The 20,091-nt window shown below is 38.4% G+C and overlaps 1 protein-coding gene across 3 annotated transcripts; it reads left to right on the top strand.

The window, feature by feature from the left end:
- The first annotated feature begins 5,931 nt into the window (after nt 1–5,931).
- On the top strand, nt 5,932–20,005 carry lnpk (lunapark, ER junction formation factor). Of its 3 annotated transcripts, none has more exons than XM_017703683.2 (14): nt 5,932–6,032; nt 6,619–6,660; nt 6,771–6,812; nt 8,525–8,712; nt 9,425–9,483; nt 10,761–10,801; nt 10,970–11,053; nt 11,769–11,820; nt 11,912–12,115; nt 13,315–13,405; nt 13,786–13,856; nt 15,073–15,237; nt 15,416–15,490; nt 17,721–20,005. In XM_017703683.2, the coding sequence occupies exons 2-14, from the start codon at nt 6,634–6,636 to the stop codon at nt 17,906–17,908; spliced, it is 1,287 nt and encodes a 428-aa protein (XP_017559172.1). In that variant the 5' UTR covers nt 5,932–6,032; nt 6,619–6,633; the 3' UTR covers nt 17,909–20,005. The 3 variants fall into 3 exon arrangements, with proteins under 3 accessions (XP_017559172.1, XP_017559171.1, XP_017559173.1); XM_017703682.2 differs by having other exon boundaries at nt 13,300–13,405; XM_017703684.2 differs by lacking the exon at nt 15,416–15,490 and having other exon boundaries at nt 13,300–13,405.
- The last annotated feature ends 86 nt before the right edge of the window (nt 20,006–20,091 follow it).

Here is a 20,091-nt window from a genome sequence, read left to right as displayed (position 1 = left end):
TATATATATATATATATATATATATATATATATATATATATATACATATATATACATATATATACACACACACATGGATATGATCTATGCTACTCAATGCAATGATTTAATCATTTAATTTAATAGAGAACACGTTTTTTCAGATTTTTGTTGTGCTTAACATGCTTAATTTGTAATAAAGAGCCATTTTTCTCGGTCGTTGCAGAATAAACCTACATTAAGACCTTTTTATTTTACTCATTACCCAACTTGCCTTTAAATAGCAATTGGCTTCTAAAACGTGAAACACACTCAGTGCTGTTATTATTAGTAATCTGTGCCTGATTGTAATAATATACCTGCATGGTGTGAGGTCTGCATGTCTGCATGCTTTTTAATGTTAGGCTATCTGTGTTTTGTTTTTATTATTCTAATTAAAAAGCAGGTCTGCAGCGTTGGGGCCAGACTTTGGTGATCAGCCGTGCTGACAGTCCCATAGAACAGGCTAATATTGGATTACCTACGCTAATAATAACAAAGGGCCTCATTCACTAACTGTTCTTTCTTCCTAAACCCACTCACACAGTTTTCATCAGGATGCTGGCGTTCACCGCTGTTTTCTTACGCGGGATTTGTACTCAGGTAAGAACAGAATCTACAGAATCTAAGGTGTGAACAGTTTTGCGGTTTAATAACACGTCATGGATCTGACGTAGAGCTTTTCTTAGGATCTTTCTCAAGAACAAATTTAAGAAACTACTTAGGAAGATAGGGATGAATGAGGCCAGATGTTGGCTAGATTATAAGATGATAAAACAGGTCCCACGCTCGCGTGGTTGGTTCCGGGTGTGTGGCTGACTGCGTGTATTCCTTGAGCGCAAATCTGTTGCCTATAGTATGCTCGAGGAATGTGTTGTGAATGAATTCTGACTCAATAATGAATTATCGAGTACCTTTCACCTCCAGTTCAGTCTTTCTTCGCCGTGTCGTGAGGACAGAGCGCACTCTTCTGTTCTGCTCCCCTCCGCACTGCTGAGTGGACTGATCCGTTTCCATGGAAATTTCCATGGAGATATGCAAATCATTCTCAGGCGCCAGTCAGAACGCGGCCGGCCCAAAACCGTTAGCTTAGTTCAAATTCGGCTGCAGAGCGGATTGATGTAATTTCTGTGAAATTTTTACTTAATAAGGTTATATAATTAGTGTATTGATTATTTTTGTAGTTCATTCAACCTGGTCCGGCTGCACTGATCTTCTCAAGGCATGAAGCATTGAACGCTAAGTGCGAAATCCTGTTGAATGTTAGTCGAGATGGTTCACTGTAGTATCGCTGTTCCAGTGTTTATACACTGAGTTGTGGTTGTTTGGGGTGAATGCTTTCAAGGGTTTGCACTAAAATGCTGCTCTCTTCAAAAATGTGGTTCTTCAAGGGTTCTTTAGTAAAGACAGTGTTTCTATATAGAACCTTGAACACTCAAATAATCACTTGTATGCTTTAATAGCTGTTTGCACGGTGGTTCTTCAGACTGACGGACAATGTGTAGTATATAGAACCTTTTTGTAAAATGGTTCTCTATAGCACCACAGCTAACCTACAACGCGTTCAATCTGAAGAGGCTGTCACCATGCAAACAATCACTGAAGCGTGAAATGGTTCTTTGAGTGTTCATGGTTCTGCATAGAACCAATATCTTTACTAAAAAACCCTCGAATAACACGCTTTCTTTATCAGCCTGAAGATAAAACCTCGTTTAACCTCGGATGCTGTGTTTTTCAAATCGCTGTTCGTTTTATAAAAGGAAACAAGTGCAGACAAAGCTGTTTTAATGGGGAGGGTAATGATAAACAGGATGATCGTCAGTGGCTCAGTTTAACGGCTAATTTCAGACAATAAAAAATGCCAGAGCTCATGTCAGACTTTATTCACATTCAGCAACATTTCACACACAGCAATGCAAAACCAACATTAACACATTACACATGTCCCAGCACTGCAGAATAAAGACAGGGTCCAACAGTCTCTCTCTCTCTCTCTCTCTCTCTCTCTCTCTCTCTCTCTCTCTCTCTCTCTCTCGCTCTCTCTCTCGCTCTCTGTCTTTCTCTCTCTCTCTTTCTCGCTGTCTCTCTTTCTCTCTCTCTCTCTCTCTCTCTCTCTCTCTGTCTCTCTCGCTCTCTTTCTCTTTCTCTCGCTCTCTCTCTCTCTTTCTCTCTCTCTGTCTCTCTCTCTCTTTCTCTTTCCCTCTCTCGCTCTCTCTCTCGCTCTCTGTCTTTCTCTCTCTCTCTTTCTCGCTGTCTCTCTTTCTCTCGCTCTCTCTCTCTCTTTCTCTCTCTCTGTCTCTCTCTCTCTTTCTCTTTCTCTCGCTCTCTCTCTCTCGCTCTCTGCCTCTCTCTCTTTCTCTTTCTCTTTCTCTCTCTCTCTCTCTCTCTTTCTCGCTGTCTCTCTTTCTCTCTCTCTCTCTCTCTCTCTCTCTCTCTCTCTCTCTCTCTCTCTCTCTCTCTCTCGCTCTGTCTCTTTCTCTCTCTCTTTCTCGCTCTCGCTCTCTGTCTCTCTCTTTCTCTCTCTCGCTCTCTCTCTCTCTCCTCTCTCTTTCTCTCTCTCTCTCTCTCTCTCTCTCCCTCTCAGAGGTGGAGCTGTGTGATGAGCTGCTTTCTGAAAAAGACTGAATATTAACGAAGGGCACAAAAGCAGTTCACACAGACACATTAAGGGCAACATCGCCTATTGCATTATATTACATTCTATTCTATTGTATAATGTTCTGCTCTATTGCGCTACATTTCATTCCATATTGCATTTTACTGCATTACATTAAACTGCATTCCATTCTATTCTATAGTCTACACTCTATTCTATTCTATTCTATTCTATTCTTTTAAATAGCATACATTCAATTCTATTCTGATAAATTAAATAGCCTACATTATACTACATATTATTTTATTATACTATTATCCCACATTATACTACATTCTATTCTATTCTATTCTATTCTATTCTATTCTATTCTATTCTATTCTACTGTAATGTACAGCACCCCTGACATTATTGATTGTAATGATAGCTGAAGTGGCCTGACTGTGAGGGCTGTTTGTTGAAGGTACAGCTCGCTCGAGGCTTTTGCGTCGCCCATATACTCCCCTAAAACCGAGTGTGTGACTGCACAGCGCCAACACACATTCGGTTCTACAGGGTATATATAGACAACGAGACAGAGCTCGCGCTCACTCACACACCATTAGAGAAATAAGTAAACACGCAGACAGACAGACAGACAGACAGACAGATGTGCTTGATCTGAATGTTTTCTACGAAACGGCCGGTACTGACACCAACAACCGCATTCAGAAATAAATGAGTGCAATAAAATTAGGACAAAGCCTCTCACAGGATAGTGAGAGGACTTGTAGGTAGTGGTAGGAGTTTTCCACAGACTCGCGCGTCTCTCCTGTTAATTTTTAGGCTACAACATCTTATATTATTGCTGAAAATAATAATAATAATAATAATAATAAAAGATTAAAACTATTTTTTTCTATAAATTGTCAGTTAAACAAAAGTGAAGATGAGGAAATCAGAGACAGATATTATTATTATTATTATTATTATTATTATTATTATTATTATTATTATTATTATTATTATTATTATTACAAGACGCTTTTTCAGTTTTTATTTTTCATTAGTTTGGGGGAAAATGTTCTTTTCTAATTTCTACTATTCGTATTCGGGTCCATTCGATCCTGAAACACAGAAATATACAAAACATCACCGAACTGTGAGAGCTGAGTCTATTTAAAATGCTCTAAATAATTTTAATGTGAGAATTTTAACCCCCTCCCCCCTCCACCTCTCTCTCTCTCTCTCCGCAATGCAGTAAAGTAATAAACGGGTGAAGCTCCTCTCCTCCACTCTCTTTTGTTTCCATCGGGTTTTCCTTTAAGAAGATAAACCATAAAAATGCGCTCATTTCGTTCATTACTCTGATAAACTCGGCGCTGAGTGAGACGCAGGACTCTGCGCTCTTTAATGCGGCGGATTTAAATTCCCAGACGAGCCGGAATGAAGGGCGTAAAAAGACGCGCTGTCAGTTTCACACTCGCGGCGAAACGAGGCGCTCAGAGAGAAACTCAGCCTCACACTAAATCTGCATCTCCATCTAAAAACGAGAGATTTTACTAAAACGCGTCCTGATTAAAATGATTCGTTGTGATTTCTCTGGTGGATTGTTATTATTATTATTATTATTATTATAACAATAATAAATAGGATTCTTTTCCACTCACCGCGAGACGCTGCTCTAAATCCGTTGTGAGGAGCAGTGTGTCTCTCTCTGTGTCTGCATATGTGTATGTGTGTGTGTGTGTGTGTGTGTGTGTGTGTGTATGGGTGTGTGTGTGTGTGTGTGTGTGTATGGGTGTGTTGGGCCCCGGTTCTCTGCGCGGCCAATGGCGGGAGCGCGAGCCTCGTAAAACGCTTTTACTGCCGCGGCTGTAAATCAGACAGCAGGGAGACTTTAGAGCTGCTGCTGCACAAAAGACACACACACACACACACACACACACACACACACACACACACACACACACACACACACACACACACACACACACAGTAAAATCCCACAGAATGGACACTCACACAGAGACTGACTAACACGAGCTCTTTAAGGGTGAATCCGACACTGTAGTGGATTCAACATTTTAATGGTGACCTCAGTGCTGTAAGAGTGAGTCTGACACTGTTACAGTGAATTCTTCTCTTCTCTTCTCTTCTCTTCTCTTCTCTTCTCTTCTCTTCTCTTCTCTTCTACGCTCTTCTCTTGTATTATTCTCTTTTCTTTTCTTCTCTCATATTATTCTCTTTTATTTTCTTCTCTCATCTTCTCTTCTCTTCTCTTGTATTATTCTCTTCTGTTATGTTCTCTCATCTTCTCTTCTCTTCTCATGTATTATTATCCTTTCTTTTCTTCTCTTGTATTATTCTCTTTTATTTTCTTCTCTTCTCTTCTCTTGTATTATTGTCTTTTCTTTTCTTCTCTTCTCTTCTCCCCTTTTCTCTTGTGTTATTCTCTTCTCGTCTCTTCTCTCCTCTTCTCTTCTCTTGTATTATTCTCTTCTCTTCTCTTGTGTTATTCTCTTTTATTTTCTTCTCTTCTCTTCTCCCCTTTTCTCTTGTGTTATTCTCTTCTCGTCTCTTCTCTCCTCTTCTCTTCTCTTGTATTATTCTCTTCTCTTCTCTTGTGTTATTCTCTTCTCTTTTCTTTTCTTTTCTTTTCTTTTCTTCTCTTCTCTTCTCTTGTATTATTCTTTTATTTTATTCTTTTCTCTTCTATTCTCTTTTATTATTTTTTTTCTTCTCTTCTCTTATATTATTCTCTTCTCTTCTATTCTCTTTTATTCTTTTTTCTTCTCTTCTCTTCTCTTCTCTTCTCTTGCCCCTCCTCCTCCTCCTACCACTACTACTACCAATAATAATAATAATAATAATAATTATTATTATTATTATTATAATAATAATAAAGTAACCTAGTTACGACAACATATGCTTTTCTTTTAACATTTTATTGTTAAAAGAAACGAATGCATTCTTGCGTTCATCATTTCTCAGATGAAAATACCATAAGAGCAGCATTAAATTAAATAAACCCTCAAGAAAAAAAATTAAAAACTGAAATTATTACCAGTCCATAGTAACCTATCTACGCGCGGTGTAAAACCATCTAATCCCTTTAATGATGTAAATGTTTTGAATCACATGAAAACGCGCTTCAGTAATCTGTACAGGGAAGAGAGATGAGAAAGGGAAGAGTAGGGGTGACAACGACAACAGCCGCCAAGTCTGCCTGATTCATTAGGATGAATTTGTGGTGTTCAGTTTCGTAAGAAATGACATTTTTCTGAAACGGTGCAGGACTTTTATTTTGGCGAGTGTGCTAAGACTGAACACCAGGGTCCCTGCGCTCAGTTCACACTCGGGCGCAGCGGCGTCGCGGTGGTCCTACTGCCGGGCGACTGGCTGTGTTTATGTGTTTGTTTCCGTGCGGACTGGGACAGTAAGGCTTTCATGTTTCTTAGACTATTAGATTCTTTTCATGTTTCTTAGATTATTTTCATTTACTGTATTTAACGCTGCCGGAAGCGGTTTAGGGGAATTTGTACAGCTAACGTTAGCACGTCTAGGCTATATGCCAGTGTCTCCTGTGACTAGCTAGCTAGGTTAGCCAGCTAGCAGCGTGTGACTCGCTTAAAAAAGATCTGAGCTGCTGGCCAAGATGCTTAGTAAGGTTATGTATTTAGAAACGCTTGAAAACGCAGCCGAAGCTTTCCCGCTGTTTATTTTGGTCTTAGACGTGCTTGGCTGTGTGTGACATGTAAGAATTTGGACACTCATATTCATTTGCCTGAGCGATTCAGGACCTCTGTGTCCTTTATCTTTGCCCCCTCTCCTTCCTTTAACTGCTCGTCATTAAGGGCAGTAGATATGAGCCCAGGAGGTGTTGCCCTGTTTTGTAAGATCTGACAAGACGGCGCTGCCTAGTGTTAAAGGGCTTTTATGATTATGCATATGAATATTGGACATGCACATGGTGCAGTCATCTTTCCCATGTGTGCTCATTTTGTCGTTTTGCTGTTGTGCAGGTGAGAACAAACACTATGGGGGGCATCATTTCACGGTGGAAGGTAGGCACTTGGTAGCTATTTAATTCTTATATATTAAGTCCTATATTAAGTCCTTGTTATGTGGTGCGTATTGCTGCTTTTGAGTTATTAAAGTAGTTTTACTCTTTCAGGCGAAGCCCTCCACAGTGGACCGTCTGGAGGAGTTGGATAAGGTAGTGTTCAGTGGTTACTGCTATCCCTGCTCGACTGACCTGCCCTGTCCTATAACAGGGTCATAATGTCTGTAACTTACATAAGATGTGTATTAACACGTCTCGGCCTCTCTCTCTGAAGGATTTGGGGAATAGGTCTAATTTTTCTGACCAGTACGGCAATTTCATTTAAAATTATTTTCTATAAATTCATTTCCAAGTCTGTTTTTTGGCCAAGAAGACTAGAATATCTGCTTTTTATGGCATTAAGACTTGCACACGAAGTGCATCAGGCTACCAGTTAGTTGTGATGTCACATATACAGAACATGGGTGTTGTGTTGCTTCTGATTGCTCTAACTCCCATGTGTGAAACACAAGGCCTGTGGGCCAAATCAAGCCCGTGGCACAATCCTCTCCGACCCACAGAATTGTTTTAATTTTATATTAATATTAGCCCATTTCACCATTCACTGTACTACAGTTCCCAGCATGCACTGCAACATAGTGTGTGCTCCCACTGCCTTCCCAACAATAATCTATAGCACAGCACCACAAAAATAAAAATAAATAAAGATGCCAGGTGTCCAGTTCAAACTTTAGAAAAAAACCTACAGTACATTGGGGACTTATGAAGAGGTCTAACAGTAACCTGCAGCTAATGTAGTTTATTTCTTTTATATGTTTTGTTTTTATTTTATTGTTTAATTGTTAAAGTATTCATTTCTTGAGTTTTACCATTGTAGTTTTAGCATATTTTGAACAAACAATGGGGTCAGGGCAAAATATTAAAATATTAAAATAAATTAAGTACACAACTGGCCCACTGATTTGTTGAGATTTGTTTGACACTCCTGGTCTAACTCATCTACAGGCTATTCACACCCTCTGTGATATTAGGTAAAATTTTCTCCATTTAAAACGTGGTGATGGTGTTTTGTAAAATAAAAGTTGCAGCTCTTGCAACTTGAAAATTGCACTCTTTCAAATTGTGATTTCGATGTAAAAACAACGAATCTTTTAGCCTCTCTAGCAAGTGTTTTTGATTATTTACACTGGCTCACATCAGTCAGTATTTCTGACTTCTCTACTGCTGTGCACTGCAGTCACAATCTCAGAGAATATGCTGAGTGTAATGTCCAGCACCATGTTAAAGGGGATTTTCACAGATTCCTTCAAAGTTCTGTATAATCCAATTAAAAAGATTTAAACAAAGTCATTCAGAGTAGTTTGATGTAAAGTGGTGCATTTTAGTACATCTGTTCAAGATTTCTTTGCAGTGGTGGTGATGGGAACCAGAAGCTGTGATTTCTACAACATAAATTTAGCAATTTTGTTTACTATCTTAAACTGCAGCTGAACCTATACGTGCCTTCTGAGTTTTTTGTATTATAAGTGTTGTTAAAATTGGTGAAATAGTGGTAAATCAGAAAAATGTGTTTTTTTGAGTTCTAAAAATATTTTAGGCCAGAATCTCAAAGCTGTCTTAAATCATGTAATATATTTGTAACTGTTCAGTGTAGTGGGTTTCATCGAGGTGGTTTGTAGAGTCATTAATGACACACCACTGAACTGTTCTGACTCGGTTTCTCTAAACCTGGAGACTTGCACAGCCAAACCACTCTGAATTACTGTATTTACATCTTAATGATTCATTCATGAAAAATCTTTAAAAAACGGAAAAACCCTTTAATCAGGTAGAGTACTGTGCTACATGTCATTGTGTATTTGTAGGACATTAAGGACCTTGAGGAGTTCCGTGCGAAGAACCAGCGTCTGCAGAAGTTATGGGTGGGCCGCCTGCTCTTCTACTCTGCTGCCCTCTACCTGCTCACCTGTGTGGTTATCTATTACCTTTATCTGCCTGAACAGTGGAGTGCCCGGCTCATCACTGCGCTGCCTCTGATCGCCTTTCCTGCACTGTAAGTCTCTCATTCCATGATTTACACACTGATATTTACACAGACAGAACACATGGATCAAACTCTAAAAGACCACTCCACTGATCAGTTCAGTGTGCTGCCTGTCTGGTAGCTCATTGGTTTGTTCACTTATCTGAGTCATATCAGGTGTGGGGGAGTGCAAACTAAATCCTAACCAAACAGTACTGCACTGTGGCTCCTCTGGGATTACAGTTTCACATTTGCTACATTTTAAATGATGATTAAATGTGTGATAATAATAGTTTTTATGTAGTGATAATTTACACAGTGTAGATTTAAAATATTAGTAACAATATTAGTAATTTTTCCAATTTTCAAGTTATGTAATAAGAGTATAGATCCAAACTTTTCATTTACATGGTATCCTGAAGGTTAATCTTAATGTTAACTTTGTTATGGCTTCTTTTTCTGTGAATGAACTCATTTATAGCTCTGTTTGTCCTTTTGAACATGTCCAAATATTGTTAATTAATTTGGTTTAATATTATTGTTTTTGTATTCTTGATTCCAAACTTTACAGTGGCAATTTGGTTTTACAATTATTGGTTTTATATTATTGATTCCAAACTTTCCAGTGGCAATTACAATACAATAACCTTACAGGTACATCAGCACTAGCATATATATTAGACATGTATTACTGTTTCTTAGCTTTTTGATCATACCTTCACAAATATTTCTCTATTTCCAGGGTGTGGTTTGTGCGCAAGCTGCTTATCTTCCTCTTTTCAAAACGCACAGAAAGAAACAGTAAGTTTTTGTTGCTTCTTTGTGGTCTGTTCTTTTAAATTGCCCATCTGGTTTACTGGACCTTGATCATCAACTGAAAGGGTGTGTTCTGAAATGAGACAGCTCTTCTCCCAGAGGACTGAGAAAGTTGTGAATTAAAGAACCATACTTTTGTGCCCTAAACCTGACCATTTTGTTTAAAAGAAAAGCACATATATTAACACTTCACTGTGTACGTGTTGGGGGATTTAGAGACCTTCGTGGTGGAAATGTAGAATTGTACTTTCTTTTGTAATGTCGTCTGTGCTTCAAACCCCTTCCCCAAACAGAAGAGTTTTCCAAGAGAATTTAGTCAAAACTTAGTAAAAGTTGTAAGTGAATTATCTACTGTTGTCATCATATCTTCATCGGCATAAAATTGATTTTGCATTTGGAATCTGAACATCGAACCGGTATTAATTTTTTGAGCCTGTGCTTGTGATGTTAATCACAAAAGTCGGTATGACATGGTATAAAAGACTCCTGACTAGACACTTCTGACTTTTTGCATGATTATTTCAGGCTTTATGGGGTGACTTGCAGCAGCACACACAGAATATTTTAGTGTGCTTTTAGTAATGATGCATCCTATCACAGTACCATGCTGTTCACTGAGCTCCTGAGAGCAACCCATTCTTTCACTAATGTCTGTAGAAGCAGTCTGCAGGCCTAGGGGCTCGGCTTTATACACCTGTGGCCATGGAAGTGATTGGAACACCTGAATTCGATGATTTGGATGGTTGTGTGAATACTTTTGGCAATATAGTGTACATTCTGTATCAATGAGTGCCGTTCAGCCCTTTTCTGTTTGTTTGTAGATTAGGAAATGACAAAATATGGCAAAATGTGAAGGATTTTTTTTTCTGTATACAAAACATTTTACACTTTTAATTAAATTCAAATCAGGATAAAATATCCCTACTTCTACTTAGAAACATTAAAGTAGTCTGATTGAATGTTTAGAATCCGTCACAAGACACATTTTTGCCTGTGGCTCATTCTCATGCCCTAGCGTTGACACAGTGATCCTTGTGTTTTAGCCAAAGCATTGACAGGAGCATTTGCTGAAAGTTCATTTGGACAGATTTCTGAATTCATAAATGGCTGAAGGGCACTCCAATAATTCTTCTATTAACACTTTCGGAGTCGCTTAACACAGTTGTTTAGAAAAAAGTGATTGGAAATGTTACAGTATATGTTATACCTATACTTTATTATGACACTTCATGACAAAATGCATGTTTTGTATTCTTTTTCAGATGAAAAATTAGAGGACTTAAAGACAGAGAAAAGAAAAATCGTAAGTGTCTTTGATAGTGATATTTATACTAATGTGTGTGCTTACTAACATTTTTCCATTCATTAAAAATAAATCAGAAGTTCAGCTGTGTTACACATGCTGTCTAATGTAGGATGTGTTCATCTAAATAAATATTTTTCATGAGATGAATGAAATTTGTCTTTTCAGCTTGAAGAGGTGATGGAAACAGAGACGTACAAAAATGCAAAATTAATCCTGGAAAGATTTGACCCTGAAGCAAAGAAGAAAGTGGTGTGTTTTCATTTTGCACGACAACATTTTTAAAGCCTTTTAAAGGGGAAGTCCGCCGATTTTTCACATTTTGTGCATACTACAATGGTTAAGGTGGAAAGCAGTCGCTCAGAGAAATTTGATGTGAAATGCGCCATTCTAGAGAAAGGATAGGAACCAGATGACCTGACAGTGTTTCGGTCACTTTAGAAACATTAAACACCTGTAAAAGCATCATATATCATAGAGCTTGTTACACAGAATGGCACGTTGCCTAATGACGGAGGCGCTTTTACTGTAATTTTCTGATACATTTATGGTCTAAAATGTTTTGTAAAACCCAGTCATAGCAGAAAAGTCAAAGCAGGTTGTTGTAAGGCAAGATAGCACCCAGAGAAACCTTTTTTTGCCATATCATCATTACAGAAAACGAAAAATCAGACATAAGCTCATTGGTCATTTTTAGAAAGTACAAAAAAAATGTTTGTATTTGTTGGAGACATTAAGACCCCTGGTTCCTATCAGCACCACTGTAAAGAAATCCGTGTGAGTGAATTTCACTGTACTGAATTCCACTTCAAACCACTTGGAATGACTTTACATCTGAATGGGTGAATTATGCAGAAATGTTGAAAACTTGATGGAATCCCCCTGTAATTGCATACCTGCTACAAATGCATTTTGTCCAAGTGTCTGAGTGAATCATGCATTATAGAAGCCCTGTATATTTTCATAGGAAACAGAAGCTACTCCTGTCCGACCTAATATGACTCCCAGGCCAGGACAAGGTGTGTTAGTGTTTTTACAATTGTATATGAATGTCTCTGCTTGTTTGTGTTGAAAACACAAAGATAATTTAACAGTCACTCTGTTTGTCAGATCTACGACAACGTCATGTTGCCATGGCTACTCCAGGGCCCCATCCTATGGCCCCTGGAGCCACACCGCTTCGCGCAGCACCTGGGGGCCCTCCTGAGAAGGGTCTCGCTGCTTCAGCAACCAGCCCGGCAATGGCCAGCACCATGGACTCCCCACCACAGATGAGGAGGCACGTCAGCCCCTATTCACCAGCACCTGGAACAGGTCAGGCTTGTGCTGTAATAATGGCATCATATTCAGCCGTACAGACAAAACACTTCGCCCTATGACATTAAAGCATACAAACAGCTGTAACACATGATTATTTGAGTTGATGAGACTATTTGATTGATTACAACTGGTTGTATCATTCGTCAACATGTATTTTGTGTGGCCAGATTAGGGCCGACTTCCCCACATCAGCAAACGTGTTGTCAAGATCTGCGTGACTAGTTTCTTCACTGTAAGTCACAGCACTTGATCTGCACTGTAGCGACTAAACAAACATTACATGCCGCAGCTACAATTGGAAATGATCAGCTAACTGCTAAGGTTCTCTCATTCATTTTATACAGTAGTCTGGGTACTCAAGGTTGTGAAGTGACTCTTGTTACGAATTTGGACCGTGTAAAACGAATCCCTCCAATATTGAACTTCAGTTACTCATTTTGCTGGCTAAAGAAATAAGTCTCTGTTACTGGTAACTCATTTAATGCTGAACGAAGTCCACCTAATCATGATGTGTGTGCGTATGCATAACACGTCTGTGTTGTGTTATGACAAGATGCTAAACTGCTCTTTACAAATGAAACCGATGGACATGTTTGCATATGAGACTATAGAATGAAAACAAAACGCAAACAAAATAAACAAACCTCTGAGATCTGAGTGTTAAACCTGGCACATACATCTGTACATGGGTCAGATTTCAATTTTACTCTGTCATTCCATTTAAACTGCATTTTGACTTATTCCGTATTAAAGTACCGTTTAAATAGTGTGGGAACAGCTATCTGTATGTTAAATTGGTGCTAGGCATTTACTAAAAAAAAAATCAGGGTATTTTCAAACATATTGCAGTATCATGCCTTCAGGTGATACAAAGTTAACGAACTTATGCTTTTTACAATTCTGACTTGATACGTTTCTGTAGAATGAAATTTCGCATCAAACTGCTATGGAGAAATTTAGAAAAATTCAGATGAATGGGGCAAAGTCTTAATCTTATAGTTAAGCTTCTTAGGCCAATTGGAAATGTTACATTGCATTACAGATTATCTACAGTGCACATATTCAGACAAACAGTGCTGTAATTGTGGTTATGGTTCCATAATTGTGTCTGTAGTTTATGGTTTTTGTTTATGATGTCCTGTTGTTTAATAATCCATCGTGATGATGTCATGTTCCAGGCATGTATCCCCCAGGTCCTCCTCTGGCTCGCCCCATCCTCCCCCGAGAACGCAGTGCAGTGGACAGGGTCATAGAGTATCTGGTGGGAGACGGACCTCAGAACAGGTGATGCATATTTAAACATTTACATTTTTACAGATATTGTATACATATTTGGACAACCAGCCTCTCAGAAGAATGTTTAACAATTTTACTTCAAAATTAGTCTCATAATCTTTTGTATTACAAGTGAAAGCATTATTATAAATCTCTCTCTCTCCCTCTCTCTCTCCCTCTCCCTCTCTCTCTCCCTCTCTCTCTCCCTCTCCCTCTCTCTCCCTCTCTCCCTCTCTCTCTCTCTCCCTCTCCCTCTCTCCCTCTCCCTCTCTCTCTCTCCCTCTCTCTCTCTCCCTCTCTCCCTCTCCCTCTCCCCCTCTCCCTCTCTCCCTCTCTCCCTCTCTCCCTCTCTCTCTCTCTCTCTCTCTCTCTCTCTCTCTCTCTCTCAGATATGCTCTGATTTGTCAGCAGTGTTTCTCTCACAATGGCATGGCCCTAAGGGAGGAGTTTGAGTATTTGTGTAAGATCTTAATGTGTCATTAGCATTTTATTTCTGAGGTGCATTTAGATTTAATCAACTAAATGTGTGTGACTGTGCATGGTTGTATTAAAAAAAAAACACTCACTTTGTAGGAAGAGAGAAAACTGAACAATACAAACGAAACAACAGAATAGTATTGATGGGTTATTTGTTTGTTTGCTTGTTTATTTGTTTGTTTATTTTTACAAAAATCGTTTCCTTTTTCAGCCTTAGAAGGTAAAACAATATCTTTTTTTTTGTTGGAAAAGTTACCATACTGAAGCAATAGAACATGAAAGTGTATTATCGTTTAACATCACAGCAGTGATTTGGTTACAGTCACAAGCTGAAGGCAAGTAACGTTGATCATCACAGCCATGATATTATTTGCAATAATGCACAAAATTGAAAAAAATTATTACTTTCATACAACAGTTCTGCAAAATAAAGAAAGTAGTTCAGCAAAGAAGCCACAAACATTTAAAATATGCTTTAATATCAGGAGGTCCTTCACCAAAAAAATACTAGCCTTTTGAGAAGGATATGGATAGTGGATAGAGCCATAAAACGGTCAAACTATCAGGTTCAACTCTGTTTTTAATATTTGCTTGATTAATCCAAATGTTATTTTATTCCCAAACAGTCTGTAAAGCATTTCACAGCCAAAATGTTTTTTTGTTTCATTTCTTGCCATCTCCAGTTTGTTTAGTTGCTCTGCTGTCACAGTTGCCGACTATAATGCTTGCTTTTTGGCTCAGAGTTTTATATAGCAGAGCAGAACACTTCTCTACCAATAAGACTGTGCTATAGATGTTTCCACTGTGCATCAGTCCATTTCAGTTGAACTTGAGCTTAGAGAAGTCCACAGCATTTCTGCATGTTGTTGTTACATGGCCTTCGTCACAGTAACATATCAAATTTAGTACAGTGTCATCTGATAGATCAAAGTTTTGGTAAAGTTGAGTGCCTTTCCTGACTTTTTTCAAACATGTTGCAGGTGTCAATTTAATAATGAGCACATATTTACAAAAATATAGAGTTAATAAAGTAAGACTTTAAGCATCTTGTCATACTGATTCCATTTACAGATCATTGCTTTTTGTTTTTATTTGCATTTCACACATTGTCGTTTTTGGGACTGAGGTTTGTATATAATACATATGTGATGCATGTCCTGACACTGTATAAAAACATGTTTATGTGTGTTGCTCTGTAGCCTTTCGTTGTGGGTATTGCTACTTTATGAACCCGGCGAGGAAAATGCGGCCCCAAGCTCCCAGACTCCCAGAGTTCAGCTTTGAGCGCCGCCTTCGCTCAGAGTCTCCCGACCCACAGTCCTCAGCAGCCACAGACACGCCAGAGGACAGCGATGCCCATGAAGGTACCACACAGGCTTGTAATCTGTTTACAACACCAGCAGGTCTCTGTAACTGTCCTAAATCAGTCCAGTCCAGAGTTGTCAGCAGGCTTGCTTTTGGTTCCACTTCATTTTCACTTCATTTCGAATGTGTGCATGAGTACATCTTTCTTTTATGTTGTATGTTTGTATGTGTGTTTAGTGTCAAGGCATCGTTCCCACTCCGCAGGTGCTACACCATGGAGCAAAGTTCACAGTTTCAGGAGAAATCGCGCAGGTTCTATAACTCACCCTCTCGCTGTCTTCTACATGCACGCATCGTCCCTTACTGTTTCACACACGCTTACTTGTTCCTACTCACACATACTCTCTCTTGCCTTCCTTCCTCATAGATGCAGACACACAGCCACATGAAGCATATGCGCTCATACTCAATCCAAACCATAATCTTGCTAATCGCTATAAGGACCAAAGCCACTGTTTTAAATCTGCTTACGTGTGCGCAGTCTCAAAACAAGCTATTGATCGGGGGTCTGTTATGTGCCTGTGTATGAATGTGTTGTTAAGGACAGTGGTCACTAAACCTCTACATTCCTGCAGCTTCTACCACAAGCCTGAATCTTAAACACCTAATCCAGCTAATAAAGGGCCAGTAATCGCAGTAATGGGCTGGATCAGATTTTGCAGATTAGGCTAAAAGTTAAACTCTGCAAGTTGTAGATCTCATGGGGTAGGGTTGGAGACCACTGCTTTAGGAGGTTGTGTAATCAAATTGGTTTTGCATGCACAGCCTGAGGCTAAGGGTGCATTATATTATATTATACACTATCAGTCAAAAGTAATAGAAGATCTTTCTCATTCACAGTTCTGTGCAAAAGGTTTTTGTTTGCTTTGTTTAAAATAAGTAAACATCCTCCTCAGAGAACACACTTCTGCACATTTAAATTTTACTGTTAATTTGCTGAATTGAATTTTTAACACATTGGGAAAACAAATAAAACGCGTGCCTTGTGCAAAAGTTATGGCACATTTGATATTTTATTCCATGTTTTAGTTTTAGTTTTTTTTCTAATATGTTCAACTAAAATGAACTGAAATTATGTTTTAAGATTTGCAGAAAAATTGAATATTTACGCCTGGACCCTTTAGACAATGTACTTATGTGTACTTAAAATATGTTATTTTAAACATTTGCATTTGACTGTAAACTGTTTTCCACATGTTAGTGAAGAAGATAAAAAATAACTCCTATGGAATGATAGTGAATAAAATGTGTTGATCAAAACTGTCTTCCATTTAAAATGATTCTAGAAAGTAGCCTTTTGTACAGTTTTATTTTATTTTTTCATTTATTTGTTTGACTGGTAGTGTAAATCTGCCTATTAAATATGGGCTGATATGTATTTTAATGATGCTGATTCTGTAATTAACTTGAGTTAATTTACAATGCATGCATTTTCTTTCCAGTTCTGCAGTTTTACAGTCTCTCATCAGTCATTTGTTGGCATGAAATTTGGTTCTGCAGTTGTTTAGCATTACAGGGGCATTGGTTAAACGTGAAGTTCTTGAGGAACAGTCTGACATTAAAGGGCCCATATCATAGAAAGCCCTTTTTTAAATGACAGTTTAAGGTACTATATTGTGCAAACCTTAGACAGCACCATGGCATTTATTCAGTTTGCAGACAAAACAACTAGGTGTATTTTTTTCCTCAAACCATATTAGCATTTCATTTTTCCACTATTTCCTTTTGTGCGCCTACTGCCATTTTATCTCTTTCATCCTTCCTAGCCAGTTACAGCTGTATCTTCTAAAGAAAAGCTGTTCCCAGAAGAAGTTACTGACATTACGTTCCCCTTTAATGAAACACTAACATTCACCCAAACACACTTTAGCTGCCTTCAGACTTCTTTCTCATTATTATCTTAAATGATTAAAGGAGAGTTTATATATAAGATAATTGCATAAGGAAGGGGGGGGGGGGACAAAGGAAAGTGGAAAACAGTGGAAAACAGATTTGAATTGATTAAAAAGATATAGAGAAAATGGGACTTTTTGCAACTGTGCAAGACCTGGTAGGCCACCAAACCTGTCACTATCAAATTAACAGTATATAAAGCTTTTAACTTTGAGAGAGAGGAGAAAATAAATACATAGTTTGTTCTGTACAGCTTGGAGTGCTTTCTGAACAAGGCACAACTTATGGCGATTTGTATGCATCAAAAACGGCTCACAGAATCCTTTTTTTATGTAAACATTAATTATGACTTTTTTGACACATACAATCACACAAACATGTAGATCTCAGTGCAACAAAAAGTAGAAAATGTAGAATATGGGCCTTTTAATTCTTTACTGCATTTGTTGTCCAGCTGTACAGTGTGGCAGTATCTGGATGGTGTTGATACACCTGTTATAACCGGTTTAATAACATTAAAGTCTATTTTTGTTTATTCGTTATTACTGTTCTTGCCATGATCTCACTGACCTTTGTGATGCTATTGCAGATGACATGGAGCCCGTGGCCTCTGCTGACCACCAGGAGACAGGTTCTGACAAGGCGTCGCCCACAGAGGAGGGAGGCGAGGATACGCACCCCTCCCAGTGTAGCCCTTCCCCTTCTGAGGATGCCCAGCCTGATAATGAAGCAGAGAGTGCTCAGAGGAGAGAGCAGGAGGAGGCGGAGTCAAACTGAGTTCTCTGTTCACTTGGTGCTGGAACATGTTGTTTTAAATCTTTTGCAGTTTCGTTTAATTTATTTGCCAGGTTTATATTCTGCTGAATTCAGTTTGCACTGTTTGTTTTTGCCAAGTTTTGTTTCCAGTTTTGCTTGTTCCTCTGTAAATGCAAAGATAACTAGATCTGAGACACTCATTAGAGCTCTGCCAACCACAGCACAGAGTTGTGCATCACATGTAATGTTGTTTTACTAGCCAATAATGAGTGTAGCTTTGACAGGTCTAGAGAGGACAGACCATAGACCTTAATTGGTCTCAGTCTCAGCTTGCAGCTCATCTACTTGCTCATTTAAGGGTAGATGCTGGTATTTTTTCAGCCTGGATCATATGGTTGATTACCATGGACAACATTCATGTGTTTCACTGTATATGGCACAGACTTAGAATATAAAGGGCCTTGTCAAATTTCTGGGTAACACTTTACTGTAGGGCAGTATTTATAAGGCTACATGGCATCTATATACAGCCTTTGATGACAACTGACATGATCAGCAAAAACATTTATAAAGACTTATTCCATAGTATAGTAGCTGACATTTTAACATAACATTTTTATCAGTCATTGGCTCATCCAAGATGCTTTCTGGGGCTAAATAACAGAGTTTGTAGTTTGATGTATATCACAGTGACATAATGCTGAAAATATGACATGGCATACAGTGTCCGGCTGATTGAATAATGGTGGCAATTAGATAAAGCAAGCTTCAATTTACTGTTTAAAAGATTTAAGCCTTCTTAGGCAATTCATCAGCATTGTGATATATCATAATATACACTAAGCTACAAAATAGGGCATGGAGATGTGACAGTATTTATCATCATCATGCTAAATTACCTCACGATTGTGGATGTCGGTACTTCCCAACTGCATGTTTAATTACAAAGAGAGCAGAGTTAGAGCTGTTTAATTGGTTTTAGTGTGTGAAATACTGAATACAAATCAATGAATTTATAGTTTTGATAGTATTTAAATGTGACATTACTTGTCTGATCCAACTTATCAGAAAAAAGAAATATCAAAAGATCATAAGTAACATATCTTTAATATTTATGTGGGTTATGTGTCATGTTGTCTTATGAACGCTACCCTATAGTAAAGTGTTGCCGGATACCATAAAGCTAAGGTATTAAAGTTTATGAACATGGTTTGTTATAATGTGTTAAGGTAGTCGATACAATAACATGCTTTCTTTGACATAGACTTCCAAACTTGGCTTTTTAATAGAAGCTGGATCTAATTTAGTGTTTTGTTTACATTTGTGTGCAACACAAACAAGCTATATTGATCAGCTGTTTTCTTTTCATAAGAGCATGAGGTATTTTCAGTAGGAGCGAGACAGTTTGTCAGTTGCACTATTTTATTTAAGTTTTAGACTTTTAGTTGATTGGTGTTATAATTGCTTTTAAGTGTAATTTCTGTGTGTGTTTTAAGCTGCTTGGTGCCTTTCTGGGAAAAGAAATGAGTATTACTGGGACTCAAAGCCCAGCATTGTATCACGAGAGGGTGTGACTCCAAAGCCGGATTCAGTTACCATGGCTGCAGCAGCAGAAACTTCTGAGAAACAGATAAAGTAACAGTGCACCAAATAAAATGCACAACAAGTGTGTTTACCACGCTCTCAATGACTAAGCCAAATCTAGCTCTGGTGGTTTTTCAGCAATTCATGGTTGAGATTGTCTGGCTTTAGTAGTTAATCCCCGTAAGAAAATGTATACACCACTTTAATCAAAACTACAGTTGTAGTTATTTTGCTCCTGGGGGTCCTCTTAGGTGCATTAGTCTAATAACTCTGGCTGACTCCAGTAGCTGATAACAAATGACGGAACGGATGATAATTATAGTCATAAATAATTATGAATAAAGTCACATTAGTTATATTATGGTATGGTCACACCATCGTACAGGTCAGTTAATACTGCATAATCACTTTATCTGCTAGACAGCTGTTTCTGGTTTGTTCTGTCCGGGTGTCTCTCTGTGCATGTCAGCTGTGTTTACACTAGGATAGGTGCGATTGTGCATGGCATATCCAATAAAGGTTCTTTTTTCTAAATCGGGTGTCTGTTGTCAGACTTGGTGGGTGTTTGTTTTGATGTAGACCAGTGTGTTCCAGTTCCAGTGCACTTTTCAGGTTTGTAT

Source organism: Pygocentrus nattereri, chromosome 30, assembly GCF_015220715.1.
Source record: "Pygocentrus nattereri isolate fPygNat1 chromosome 30, fPygNat1.pri, whole genome shotgun sequence".
Lineage (NCBI taxonomy): Eukaryota > Metazoa > Chordata > Actinopteri > Characiformes > Serrasalmidae > Pygocentrus > Pygocentrus nattereri.
The sequence above is the reverse complement of the archived record's forward strand: the minus strand, read 5'-3'. Positions and strand labels throughout refer to the sequence as shown.